General features: G+C 37.4%; 1 protein-coding gene across 1 annotated transcript in view; it reads left to right on the top strand.

The window, feature by feature from the left end:
- The window catches only part of TMPRSS15 (transmembrane serine protease 15), a 120,217-nt gene that overhangs the window by 86,573 nt on the left and 19,601 nt on the right, over positions 1–14,043 (top strand). Inside the window, exons 19-21 of the mRNA XM_032877983.1 lie at positions 8,537–8,632; positions 11,931–11,980; positions 12,143–12,317. Of these exons, the coding sequence (XP_032733874.1) occupies positions 8,537–8,632; positions 11,931–11,980; positions 12,143–12,317 (321 nt within the window). The remainder of the gene's footprint in view (positions 1–8,536; positions 8,633–11,930; positions 11,981–12,142; positions 12,318–14,043) is intronic.

Below are 14,043 nucleotides of genomic sequence, written 5' to 3' on the forward strand. Positions count from 1 at the left end.
AAAGTCAGATACAGGGGCTCCATTCGGGGCTTGATCCCAGAGTCTGAATCCCAGGGTCCTGGGATCATCACCTGAGCTGAAGGCAGAGGCTTTAACCCACTGAGCCACCCAGGCACCCCTCTTTTTTCTTTTTTAATTGAAACCAGCTTGAGGACCATCTCTGACTTAATCCAGGGGACTCCTTAATTTGTCTTTCTGACACCAGTCTCTTTTGGCTTCTCTAAAAAAAAAAAAAAAAAACTTTCTTGTCCAGTAGATCAAAACAAATGTAGAGAGCTTAAAGAAATCTCTATAGGAAGGATGTCATTAAAAAGGAAAAAAAAAAAAAAAATCTGTTGCTTGGTTTCCACCAACCACACCCTGGTATTATTGCTTTCTCTGAAAAATGCATTCCTGATTTCTCTCACTAAGAATTTGAAAACAAATTATTGGGAATTAAGAGACTCTTTTATATGAAATATCATATTCATATTGATACAATTAAGGGAGAATTCTCACGGTCTTAAATTCTTATTTTGACTTCTACTCTAATGGATATTTTGTAACCCCAGAGAGATTTATGTGGCAAGGAAACTGTTGAGACTATAATCATACATATAAAGGAGTAAGAAAATATCTTTTATGTTTGGCACAACTGTGAATCATCTACCAATAAATTTTCTACAACATATAGCTATTTGGTCTATAAAAGTCTGGTACAGACTTTTTTTTTAAACTCAAAAACTTTTTTTTTTTTACTCAATCCATTACAGACAAGCCAATATCCTTTATCATTTCCTAGGATCCTGGTTTTTGAGGAGTTTTTTTGTTTGTTTGTTTGTTTTATTTAAATTCAAGTTAATTAACAAAAAGTGCAGACAGCCAAATGCAGAAGAATGAAACTGGACTACTTTCTCACACCATGCACAAAAATAAAGTCAAAATAGATGAACGACCTAAATGTGAGACAGGAATCCATCAAAATCCTAGAGGAGAACTTCTTCGACTTCAGCCGCAGCAAATTCTTGCTAGATGCGCCTCCAAAGGCAAGGGAAACAAAGGCAAAAACGAACTACTGGGACTTCATCAAGATAAAATCTTTTGCACAGCAAAGGAGACAATCAATGAAACTGAAAGGGAACCTATGGAATGGGAGAAGATATTTGTGAATGACATATCAGATGAGGGACTAGAATCCTTAGATCATGTTATTTGTGAGGAATTTTCTATATTCTAAAACAGAACTAGTTGAGAACAGGAGAAAACTTTTGCCCTGTGAAATGAATAACTAAAGTTTTCTTGTTCATTTTATTTCCTGTCTAAAAATTATTTCCAATCCCTCAAGCTGCAAATAATGCTGTATATTCTATGAGACCAGGAGCCATTTTGAATAAAATTGATAAGAGCAAATAGAATACACTCTCTGTCCCTTTCTTTAATTTTTCCTTCTTCCTCTTTCCCTTATTCTTATTCTTCCTGATTTTTTGCTTCCTTCTTCCTTTTCCTATTCCCTTTCTTCTTTTCTCATTTCCTTTCATTTTCTTCCTTTCTTTATAACCTTACCTTTTCAAAAAGAAATTGAGGTGAATAACAAAGGGTTTGTGCAATAATATTAATAGAATAGTTGCTGAAAATAAGGTCTGAAGAAATAAAGAGGCAAATCTATAAGACATACAGGAACAAAACAATTACTAGTATTTGTGCCTGAGGTTCCTGGAAACCTGTGCAAAAAGGAGAATGTTAAAAATTGCATCACTTTAATAATGAGATAGGATAAGTGCTCCCAGTTCCATAGGAGAGACAGACACTAAATTCTTTTTTTTTTTTTCTTTTAAGATTTTATTTATTTATTTCAGAGAGATTGAGTTCATGAGCAGGAGGAAAACAGAGTGAGAAGGAGAACCAAACTCCCCAATGAGCAGGGAGCCTGAAGTGGGGTTTAATCCCAGGACCCTGGGATCATGACCTGAGCTGAAGGCAGATGCTTAATTGACTGAGCCTCCCGGGTGTCCCGGAGACACTAAATTCTAAAGGAAATTTTCCATGCATGTCCTTATAAAGTAGTAATGCATCGAACAAATACATGCACTGATGCATCCCAATGTTTATAACAGCATTATCGACAATAGCCAAATTATGGAAAGGGCCCAAATGTCCATCAACTGATGAATGGATAAAGAAGAGGTAGCATATATACAATGGAACATTACCCAGCCATAAAAAAGTAAAATCCTGCTATTTGCAATGACATGGATGGAGCTAGAGAGTACTATGCTAAGCAAAATAAGTCAATTAGAGAAAGACAAATACCATATGATTTCACTTATGTGTGGAATTTAAGGAACAAAACAAATGAATGCGGGCCAGGGAAAAGACAGGCAAACCAAGAAACAGACTCTTAACTATAGAGAACAAACTCAGGGCGGCTGGGAGGAACGTAGGTGGGAGCGATGGGTTAAATGGGGGATGGGGATTAAGGAGGGCACTTATTCTGAGGAGCAGTGGGTGTTATATGTAAGTGATGAATCACTAAATTCTACACCTGAAACTAATATTACACTGTATGTTAACTAACTGGAATTTATTTATTTATTATTTTATTTATTTTTTTTGACAGAGAGAGAGATCACAAGTAGGCAGAGTGGCAGGTAGACGGAGAGGAGAAGGAGTTTCTCTATGGAGCAGGGATCCTGATGCAGGGCTCGATCCCAGGATCCTGAGACCATAACTTAAACCGAAGGCCCATGCCTAAGCACTGAGCCACCCAGGCGTCCCAACTAACTGGAATTTAAATAAAAACTTGGAGAAAAAGAAATATATGCACTGAAAAAACCTCAGAGTAAATGTAGAGGTATATGTCATATGCCTCTTATCTAAAAATAAATAAACTCCAACGGCAGCTAAGAAAATATAATTGCAAATGAGTCCAGGATATATTACAAGGGATTAAGACCAATTCTCCAAGATGTTCACCATAAGGATCCTGTTTCTAACAATCTTGCCTAAGTATTATTTCTCTCAGCCACATTTGAGGTAGGAAATGACAGGAATTTGTTTCCTTCCTAATACCGTTCCATCTGTGGGATAACACAGAACAGCTACCAGACTGACCCATTAATTTCACTCTTCTTCTTAATACAGTAGATTGAGCAAACGAGGAGAATTGATTAGGTGAAAATAATTTTTTTCTATTGGCATTTTTTTCCCTTCTGTGTATCACAAGATCTTAGGAGTTGAGGTCAGAAAATCTAAAAATAATTCAACTTACCTATTTGCTAAGCTATGGTAGTGTTGGGACTGCTAGGTGTGTTGTGATAAATGTGGTCAAGGAATAAGCAATTTTAGCTGAAATGTGTCCAATACAGTCATACCGTTTACCCAACTGCCCACATGCCCTGACTCTGAGTAGGATGTTTTGCCATCCTTTGCCTCAAATCCCTTTCATTCTCCTTTCCCCTGCCTATTCAAACGCTCTCCCCACCTTCTGCCCTGCCAAATCAATTCCTTGATTTCCCACCAATCTGTAAAAGAAGGTCCATCCTTCTCTAAAACCCTTTTCAGACTAATCCCACCTGGCCCCATTCATGACTTAAGCCTTGTGGGGTGTGAAATGAGCCGCAGTGCCTGACTGCAGCATTTGCAACATTTGTTATTCTGTTCAGCTTTAGTGTGTCCAACAGCTTAACAGGTCCCTACCTAAGCTCTTGCTTCCGGGAGGAATTCTTATCAGGGCAAATACAGTCTGAGGAGCAAGACAAAAAAAGGAAACCTAAGTAGGCCTGAGAAAAGACACAGATTTAATACTGTACAAGACCCTCCAGGATAGCCTTCTTATGCTCCCTAGAATCCATCTCTGCGTGTGTTTTTATACTCCATATAGGACTTTAAAAATAATGATTGATGGTGGGTTGCATTTATAGGCTTCTTTTCTCACATAGAATAAGGTTTTCCTGAAGCCAGGGGAGCCCTCTGAGGAGGCATAACCTATACAAATGGTAACAAAGGTTTAGAAAGAGGTAGTCGGGAGGCGTTAGTGTGTCACAAGGTAATGCCATACGGGCATGTTTCTATGTGATACCATATTTCTACAGATTCCAAACAGCTGTGCTAATGTGTGATAGAGCTATCTAAATCTGCAGAGCTAAATTTTTTAAGCTTTAAAAAATGCAAACTCTCAGCCAGAATCTTGATAGAGTGCCTCTATAAACATTAAAAATGAATTTTGTTGCAAGAAAAGGAAACTGAGGCAGGGAGCAATTCAGTGACACACTTTAACTGCAGAACTTAATATAGCTTATTCTTTCTCAATTCAATTTTTCAGTCATTCTGAGATTTTGTTTTTCAAAAATAAATGGTGATAATAAAAGGTTGCTAACTTTTCATGTTGCCAAGAACATCTTAAATATATTTTATTGTCTCCATCATTTCTTCAAAATAAGAAATAGTTGATTGTAAACTTTCTCTGCGGCTTATGTTCTATTTACTGTGACTACAAAATGGAATAAATTGTGTTCAGTCAGGAAAAGGATGTGTTGAATTTGGCAGGACTTTAAATGCAAGTAGTTGGTCCCAAATTAAATTCCAAATTCGAGCATCCAGCACTGACACTTGGAAATGCTGTATGACCTGATGGCTCTAGACATCATTCTTGGGCTACTGACATCAGTATGTACAACACAAAGTTAATTTCATGAATACTTAATAATTTTCTTTCCAAAAGAACATTTTAGTTATTCTGTTCTGTATTCTATATTCCAAAGAAGAAATCTGTAGTATTAACTGCAGTCTGTTTCCTCATATGAATTTAAGACTTAACACGAGGAAATGTAAAGAAGACAATCTCAGAATACAAACTTCATGTCCTTTTTTTTTCCATGTGCATGTATAATCTTTATTTTTTTCCTCTGCCAGATAGTGAGAACATCACAATGGAACAGCATTGGACAATTCAAGGGTAGAAGTATTAACATTTACTAAATATTTTTTATCTTAAAGCTTTGCCTCTAGTCTTTTTTTTTTTCTCCTAGAATAGGCTTATGTTAAAAATTTACCTGACAATCCCATCATAGTATGCCAGTGGTAAGTGTGTAACAAACAGATACTAGATTTTTTAAAATGTATTTATAAATAACATTTCAATATTTTTTCAATTTAATTTTGTCCAAATTTTGTTTTGAATTTCCAGAGATATTAATGCAACTTCTCATGACTTGTATTCAAAGAGCTAATGGGACTGCCTGGCTGGCTCAGTCAATAGAGCATATAACTCTTGATCTCGGGGTCATGATTTAAGTGTAGAGCTTACTCATTTAAAAAAAAGGGGGAGTGTGGGGAACCTGGGTGCCTCAGTCGGGTAAGTGGGTGAGCTGCTGCCTTTTGCTAGATCAGGGGGTTCTCTGCTTCTCCCTCTCCCTCCCCCAACTCTCTCTCTCAAATACAATCTTAAAAAAAAGGGGGGGGGGAGAGAGATAGTCAAGGGATAGAATATAAAACAGGTAGAGATAATGGAAAAGGGTTAAATCCACATCTCTGTATGAGATATATATAAATACATTTTTTTAAGATTTTACTTATTGGGGTGCCTGGGTGGCTCAGTGGGTTAAAAGCTTCTGCCTTCAGCTTGGGTCATGATCTCAGGGTCCTGGAATCGAGCCCCATATCGGGTTCTCTGCTTGCCGGGGAGCCTGCCTCCCCCTCTCTCTCTCTGCCTGCCTCTCTGCCTACTTGTGATCTCTGTCTGTCAAATAAATAAATAAAGCCTTAATTTTTTTTTTTAACCTATTTATTTGAGAAAGTGCAGGTATGACCCAGCAGTGGGATAGCAGAGCAGAAAGATCAGGGGCAGAAAAGAGGAGGAGGGGCAGAGGCAGAGGGAGAGAGAGAATCTCAAGCATTTTCCCTGCTGAGTGTGGAGCCCAACAGGGAGATCATGACCTGAGCCAAAACCCAGAGACTGAAGCTTAACTGACTAAGCCACCCACGCACCCCTCTGAGATATATTTTTAATGAATTACCCTTGATGTCCCCCTATGTCACTATGAATATTGTCAAATCACCAAACTAAAACAATTTAGTATTGTGTTTGATGACCTTTATTGAAGGGAAAACAATCTACCCATCAGAGGAACGCCTCACAAGTCTCAGAGTAGCCTTTCTGAATGATTTCTGGCAACGGGGAGGGTTTTTGTTTTGTTTTGTTTTTAAGGAGAAAAATGATTTTTATTATTGTTCCTTACTTGTTTCAAGGGGGAGTTTTACAGACTGTTAGAAAAGGCGACAGGGCCTGATTGGCTAGGAGGTCAGGCATTTCCTTGTAAGTTTAGCAGGTCCTATTTTCCAGGGTAAAGTAAGCTAGCCAAAGCTGGGTTGGAAGGTTATCTATTAAGATTTCTTGACAGTGAGGCCTTTCCTGTGTGGGTTGACAGGTTTAGATCTGTGAAGTGAGCTGGACTAATGCTGTGGTCTCCATTTTGTGGGTCCTGAAATATGAATTCACTTTATCAGTGCCTTAAACCAAATTCCCTATCAAATAACTACAAGTCATGTTGGAAGCCAAAAAGCAGACCCCTGAATGAGGGAAAAATAGACATTATATTTGGCTTTGACAGGGGTTGCCAGACTTGGCAACCATCAAAATCACCCTGAATGTGTTAACAGACAGATGGCTGACCCCAGCCCCAGGATTTTTGATGTGGGGGTGAGGGAGATGGGGAGGGGGTTTGTAGTGCAGCTGGGCAATTTGCATTTCTAATATATTCTCTGGAGGCTCATGCTGCTTGCCTGAAGAACATACTGTGGAAATCCTTGAGTCAAGAACATAGAAAATTACCTAGAAGAATATCCAACACAGGTAGGAATTCGGCAGAATAATGATACTGAGATTTTTTTTTTTTTTTTTTTGGGTATACTGAGAATATTGTTGCAGGAATTTTCTGCCTTTAGTGCCCATTGTTCTTGGTCACACCAGTTGGAAGAATTGAGAGGTAGACCAACCCAAGAGTGGTGGCATGCAGCAAAGCAGAGTCTGTTGAGCAATAATATAAAGTTTGTTGTGGGGGCAGAGGGTTGCCCTGACCCAGAGCATTCCTTGTTTCTACACTCTCCACTGCTTTTTGGGTTTTATGTCTATTTTGTTTTCTGAAGGATAACAAATATATTTTAGATAAATACTTAAATAAGATGATGCTTCTGCTTACCTGGAGGGAATGCCTTAATCTTTAAAAATAACAGGAACAGCACTCATTCTCCCTTTGGCAAATTCATTTCAGGTGTTATTAAATGAATAGTCAATGATTTGTGTGCTAGATTTACTTTTATCTGTTTATAAAGTTAAAATGCAAGATGCTGAATTCTGGGGCATTAAATATAGGCTCCATTGTTCCAGTTCTCTGTTCAGTGGATAAAAGTTATCAGAGAAACCCTTCCAGTGTTTTTAGGATATTGTCTCATCTGAAAGAGACTGGAAATACTCTCAACTTAGTTCTTTTCTTCTTATTGATCATAATAGCTATAAATGTTCCTTGGAAATTCCCTATACACAGATGGAAAAGGGTCAGTGTTGGGTATAGTGTGGGGAAGACACTAGAGCTTCTTTTGAATAGGCAATGGGTAGACCCTTTCTGTTATTGCAAAAGATAAAATATCATCTCCCTGCTAAACAGTAGAAGTTTGCAGCAATCAGGATGTTTCCAACCTAAAAGCATAGTTTTATATGTGAGGATTAAAATCTGAAATAAATGATAGGCAGGAAACAAGATCAGGAACTGAGACGCTAAAAGTTTCCAGCTAAGCCTAGGGAAGAGAGTCAGGATAACAGAGAAAAATCTTTAATTATGGTTCACAGTTGAGAGCATGGGTGTAACATGTTTTCAGGGATAAGAAAGATCAGTAACTTAATAATGTCTTTTGTCACATGGAGATTGTCTGTTTCTCCATCCCACCCTGGCCCTTGTGTTGCCCCTTGGAGGTCCAGGCTACATAATCTCTTTTTAGAGTAATCCCAAAGCTTCTGGTTTTACATTAGGGCTAGTTAGACCTTGAATTGAATGAAATATCAAGAACAAAGAAACATTTGGAAAAGCAAACACTGAAGATATTCTTTTTCTAGCTTGTTCTTAGGCTACATGCATTTTTTAAAAGATGATTACACTCGACAGGAAAAAGGTTTAATAAATTATGGTGCAGAAATTCTGTGAGGTTGTCATTAAAATTGATCATTATGGAAATTATTGAATAACATAGAAGAATCAAATGAAAAAAATCAGATACCCAAGTAATATATATGCACTGATTTTAACTTTGTTAAGTAATATATGAGTGTGCAAACAACCAGAGATTTACACAAAAATTAAAATTACATTTCATGTCATTATGGACAATTCCACTGATTTGTACCATCTTTTAGATAGCAAAACATTTGAAATTTTATATTAAAATGTTAGTCTTTTTGTATGGAATCCCATAATCTTTTTCAATGTCTACAACATCAAAGAACTAGAAATTTATGTTTTGGATCTTTGTTTGTGCCTTTGTTTTGTCTTTACGTGTCTTTCCCTAGGAGTGGAAACTCATCAATGGCAGTCTTCTCTACTGGAAATGGACCATTTGTAAAATTAAGCACCGCACCTAATGGCAGCTTACTACTAACACCAAGGTAAGTCCCAAAATCTGGTCTTGGACTAATCGTACATGGGCTGGAAAGAAGATGGATTTTTAAACTTGTCAGATTTTAATGTCACCACATATTAGCCATATAAGCTTGAAAGTTATTTATATATTTATTTTATTATTCAGGTAATCTCAAATAGTACCTAATCGATCATATCCAATAACATTGACTAACCCTCATGTATATTGTAATACAGTCAAACGAAATATTGCATATATATAATTGGACAGCTCACTGACAGAGAGTCAATAACTTTTACTTCTATGTCTTTTCTATCCTTACCTTCAGATTCATAAACAAGTAAACCCCCAAAGAAAATAATTGTGAGAGTTGAGATAAGTAAGTCCACTGTTGGTCTGACTAAAGAGGGTGACACAAATTAACTGTCAACAGAAGATAAGAGAAAGGAGGGAAAAGTCATCGTATTTAGCAAATAATACATGAACATAAAGTGAAGGAGACCAGGCTTCTAGTTGTGCCTGCGTGTTCTCTTTTGCTCTTTCAAATTAGGTTCATTTTTATAGCGTTTACTAATGTTTAAAAAGAACATTCTTCCTGTATTCAAAGATAGGTTTTAACTTACATTATGTCATTTCTCCTGTTTGGCCATTAACAATATTTTTTGCTGAAATGGGCTTTTGAATTTTACAGTTCTATTAAAGGCCAGCTGTGGTGGCAGGGGGGCGGTGGGGGGGAGACAGTAACTTCAAGAAGCCACTGTGACCACTGACAAAGATTTAAGACGTCATTGCTGGTGCATTAGCTTGCAGTTCTTTGAAAAACATACTTAATGGTGAAAATGAAATTATGTAATTATTCAACTATTCATGAAAAGTTATCATATCTGTGAACTCAACCAGTAAAACGAATTGATAAAGGAGTATTTTTAGTGCCAAGGACTTTGCAATTGAATGTTTCATATGAATGTTTGCTGGGCCTTGACTGATATTATTAGTCTCATAGGGGGTGAAGCAGAACATTTTCAAGTGAGAAAGCAGATTTCTAGATTTCCTTCTATAAGCATGTCTAAACTTCCATTAACATTATAGATCTTGAGCAGTTTGCACACTGAAAATTTATTTGTACCTTGTAGACATTTAAGAATAAGAAAAAGAACAAAAGAAAAAAAAATTTTAATATTATCTCGGTTATGGGCATGTTTCAGAGCAGAAGTTCATTATGCCATGCTTATCAACAAAATGCCAGTATCGCTGATGTCCCTATTGTCTGTATGCTTATGTTACTCAAAAGAGTTCTATGACTGAGTATTGCTCTACTCTAAGGCAGAGGGAACAGAAGCATGCTGTCCGTAAGTGACTTGGACAAGTTTTCAAAGCCTGGGCAACCCCACATCCCTCTGCTTTTCCACTCTACCTCATGATCTTCTAAATTCCCCAAGGCAACAGCTCAGGTTAAATAGCACTTCTGGAAAGGAGAAAGAAAGAAAGAAAGAGCATAGCCTTTTCAACAACAAAAAAAGCCATGTTGTTGGGCATGTATTCGGAGAAAAAATAGTTCATTTTGTCAATACTGTGGCTATAAACCCATCCATTTATATCACAATAGTGCCCCACAGGGCTGAGAGAAAGACACAGGATTGTGGCATTGTCTTTCTTCATGTCCAGAGGGCTAAGTTAGCTCAGATTCCAGGGCCAAAGGTCAGGACCAGACTTCTATTTCTGTCCAAACTCTCTAAATATACCTGGACAAAGTGTGGATTCACTGCTCTTTCTGACCAGAGACTAAGCAATTTACTTCTCTACACTGAGACAATGCATTTGTGTTTGTGCGTGAAAAGTCCGACTAAGGGAAATGCATGGAGAATGAATGCGAAGTTCAGTTCCGTTTTCCAGTTAACTTAATAGTTACTTTAATTTTAAAAGTTTATTGAACTTTTTATTTATTATTTATTAAACTTTTAAACTATGCTTGCTAAAAACAATTTCATCAGTTTTGCACACACCACAGAGTATTAGGCATCATTTATTGTCTAAGAACGCTGAGCCATTTGAATATGGATTTTCATTGATGAGTAGTATAGATATAGGAGTTTGGATGAACTTGAAAGTATGTTGGAAAGCATCCTAGAAACTCCTTTTCTCCCAACTGTGAGTTTAAACAGAAGGGGAGTCTACTGAGGCTTCTTCTTTAGGGAATTATGAATATATAACGATACACCCGTATCGAGGTAGATATACATGCATTCACATTGCTTATTAATAAAACAAATATATTTTCTTATATTTCAATTGAAATTACTTCTATTTTAAAGGGTATGTCAGTTGGACAATATGAATGCAAGTGTTTTCACGTAAACTTGTCATGTATGATCCAGAAACACTGAATTGTTTTGATAGTACTTGATCTCATATGGATTTGGGGTCTTGTTTCGTATTTTTTGTTTTGTTTTTCCCTAAAATTTCAAACACCTAAATAATATGCACAACAGATGCAGTTAAATTTAAAAATAGAAATCATTACAATTACGAATTTGTTTCCATGTGACCAGTATCTGCTCTAGCCACGTCAGGAGAGTGTGGGCAAATACTTTAATTCCTTGTATTCTACTGATCTCTAGTGGTCAGAAAGTAGAACACATTTTTAAACTGTTTTCCTTTGTTTAAAATAGAATTCTTAGCTCTGAAAAAGAGTTGGTGTCCCAATATTTGAACAGGTAGTGAGTTTTTAAATTATGTATGCCTATACTTTATATTTTCATGTTTATATGTTTATTTTCCTTGAAGGCAGGGCCTGGGATCGATTGTTGAATTTTCTGAGTGGAGTACACAGCGTCACATACAGTGCAGCACACTGAAATCTTGTCTGATTAGCCATACTGAGACATATTCTGTATTATTCAATGATGCAATCTAAGGTTGGTCCAAGCAAGCTAATAATAACTATCACCTATTGAATGTTCCTTGGGCATATGGCACAATAATAACTCCAGTGCAAATATTTCTTTTACTTCTCACAAATTCCAGTAAAGTAAGTACTATTGCCCCCATTTTATAGATGACAAAACTGAATCTCAGGGACACTGAACAACTTATCCAAAAATCACTTGAAATGTAAATGGTAGAGATTAGGTTCAAATTCAGTTCTACTGGATCTTAAACTCCAGGACTATATTCCTGCTGTGCCTATCAGCCTCCGACGTTTTATTTACGATACTTACATTTGAAGGTTAATTCTACTAAAAAAAAAAAGATATTGTACACTATGTTCTGTTTTAAGATGCCAGGTGCACAATTTCTGAAATATAATTGCTCTTCTATTACAGTAAACAGTGTTTCCAGGATTCATTGATCCTGTTACAGTGTAACGGTAAATGTAAGTCACCATTTTGTCATGTTTTCTTTCCTTTAAGCCTTCCCTTTAAAATTCTGAATAACCCCTAAGTTGTTTTGTAGTGATGCACTAAGTTTTCATGATCTGTGGACATCCACCTCCACCCAAATAAAACAGATGCTCTTTCTTCAATTACTTTAATAGTGTGTGGAAACAAACTGGTGGCCCAAGAAGTCAACCCGAAGATTGTTGGAGGAAATAACGCCAAAGAAGGAGCCTGGCCCTGGGTGGTTGCCCTTTACTATAATGGCCAACTGCTCTGTGGCGCTTCTCTCCTCAGCAACGACTGGCTAGTGTCTGCGGCCCACTGTGTATATGGGTGAGTGTGACCTCACAGTGTCCCCTCCCAAGTGAGAGGACAGCAGCAGACACCGTGCGTCCTGTTTCATGCCGCCTCACGAAATCATCCTCTTGGGGAAATTGACACCATAGAGTATCAATCATTTTCACATTAAAATCATACATAAAAACTGAGAAAGTTAAATGAAAAATCACTCCTCATGAGATACTTGCATCAAGTATAGTGTTTCCTACATACATAAAAATTGAAATTCTTACCTACACAAAGTGAGCATTTTTATAGGTGTAAAATTCATATTTAACATATAAGTTGCACTGGTTATATCAATCAGGCCAATATTTAGTGTCAGAAATTGTCCGTATCAAAAAAGCGTGTTTAAGTAGCCCTCAAGTTATAAATAAACTGTGCTCCAGAAGTTCATGTGTGAGGACTTTATTACTAATTAGGATAAAAATGCTTCCTTCTCAAGTCAGATCTACTTTGATGCTACCCATAAGTAAAATTTAGAAGTGATATCAGACCATATCTGACTATTTTTTCATTACATAATGTGACAAAACACATGCTGAATTCTAGGATTTATCTTCTCCTTCTAGAAGCAGACACCCAAAGCAGTGACACAGGAGAAAATAGAGCAGGTGAGGGATAGGGAAAAAAGGCTAGGGGGGAATAAATATTCTTTGGCCCAAGAACATGTCGATTTTCTGCTTTTGCCTAAAAGAAGGCATCTTTCTAATCCCATCCTAACACTTCTAAATTGGGCCAGAAAAAAAAGGAGCTTCCTCACAGAAGATTCGTAAGCCCTGACCTAGAGCAGTTTCCTACCCTAAGAAGCATCCAGAGAATGATCTGAGCTATAAGGATTAGAATGAACCTTTCCGTGGCCGGCGCCAAGAATCTCTGAGGAAAGACCCACGCATGCTCAGGAATGGAAGACATATCTGTAGTTTATCCAATCAAAAAGTTAACTCCCTACCAACACAGACATTGAAACTTTTTGGTTGGATGGGGACCAACTGTCAGATGCAGAAGGTTAACTGTTGTCTGGGAGGTGGGGATGAGGGGCAGAAGAAATGAGCATTGAAGCATTGATCCCATCGCGCCAAAGTGAGGGCAGACCCAAAGTCAGAACCTGAAGAACCTGAAATGAGGACCCATAGCCAGATCCCAGCTATCACCTGGACTCCACAAGGGCTACCCAGGATACTGCCTGTCCAAACCCAAAGCTCTCTGACTCTATGCATCATACCCTCTATCTGGGTGAGTAAACTACAGCCTCTCCCGTACTTAAACTGCTTCTTGGTGACTTTTCTACCTCTTGATAATTACATTTTGATCTGTTTTCAACCACACCACAACCAGTGTCTATCGCAGTCAATTTTCTCATCCCCTGCTAAACATGACTTAATTTTGCCTATTCATGCTCTATGTCTTGGTACTCCACTGGTGGTTAACTTAAACCCCATTTTACAAGTAAAAGGTAGCCTTAGCTACAGATTCATTGTGTTTCTATTGTGCGAAGGTAGATCTTAGTAAGTTAGTGACCTCCTATATTAACCTTGGATTTGGTAAATTAGTCCATTTGATGTTCTTGCAGAACATACACTTTCTAAATGTCAGCCAGGCTTACACTAATATTAATGATATCTTTCATTTATCTGCCTTACAGATGTACTTAGTGTAGGTCAATGTTACCAATATACTATCTTTTTAAGCCACAAATATCCAAAGGAAATAGAAAAGC

The sequence above is a fragment of the Lontra canadensis genome, unplaced genomic scaffold (assembly GCF_010015895.1).
Source record: "Lontra canadensis isolate GAN:19392208 unplaced genomic scaffold, GSC_riverotter_1.0 scaffold62, whole genome shotgun sequence".
NCBI classification, from domain to species: Eukaryota; Metazoa; Chordata; class Mammalia; order Carnivora; family Mustelidae; genus Lontra; species Lontra canadensis.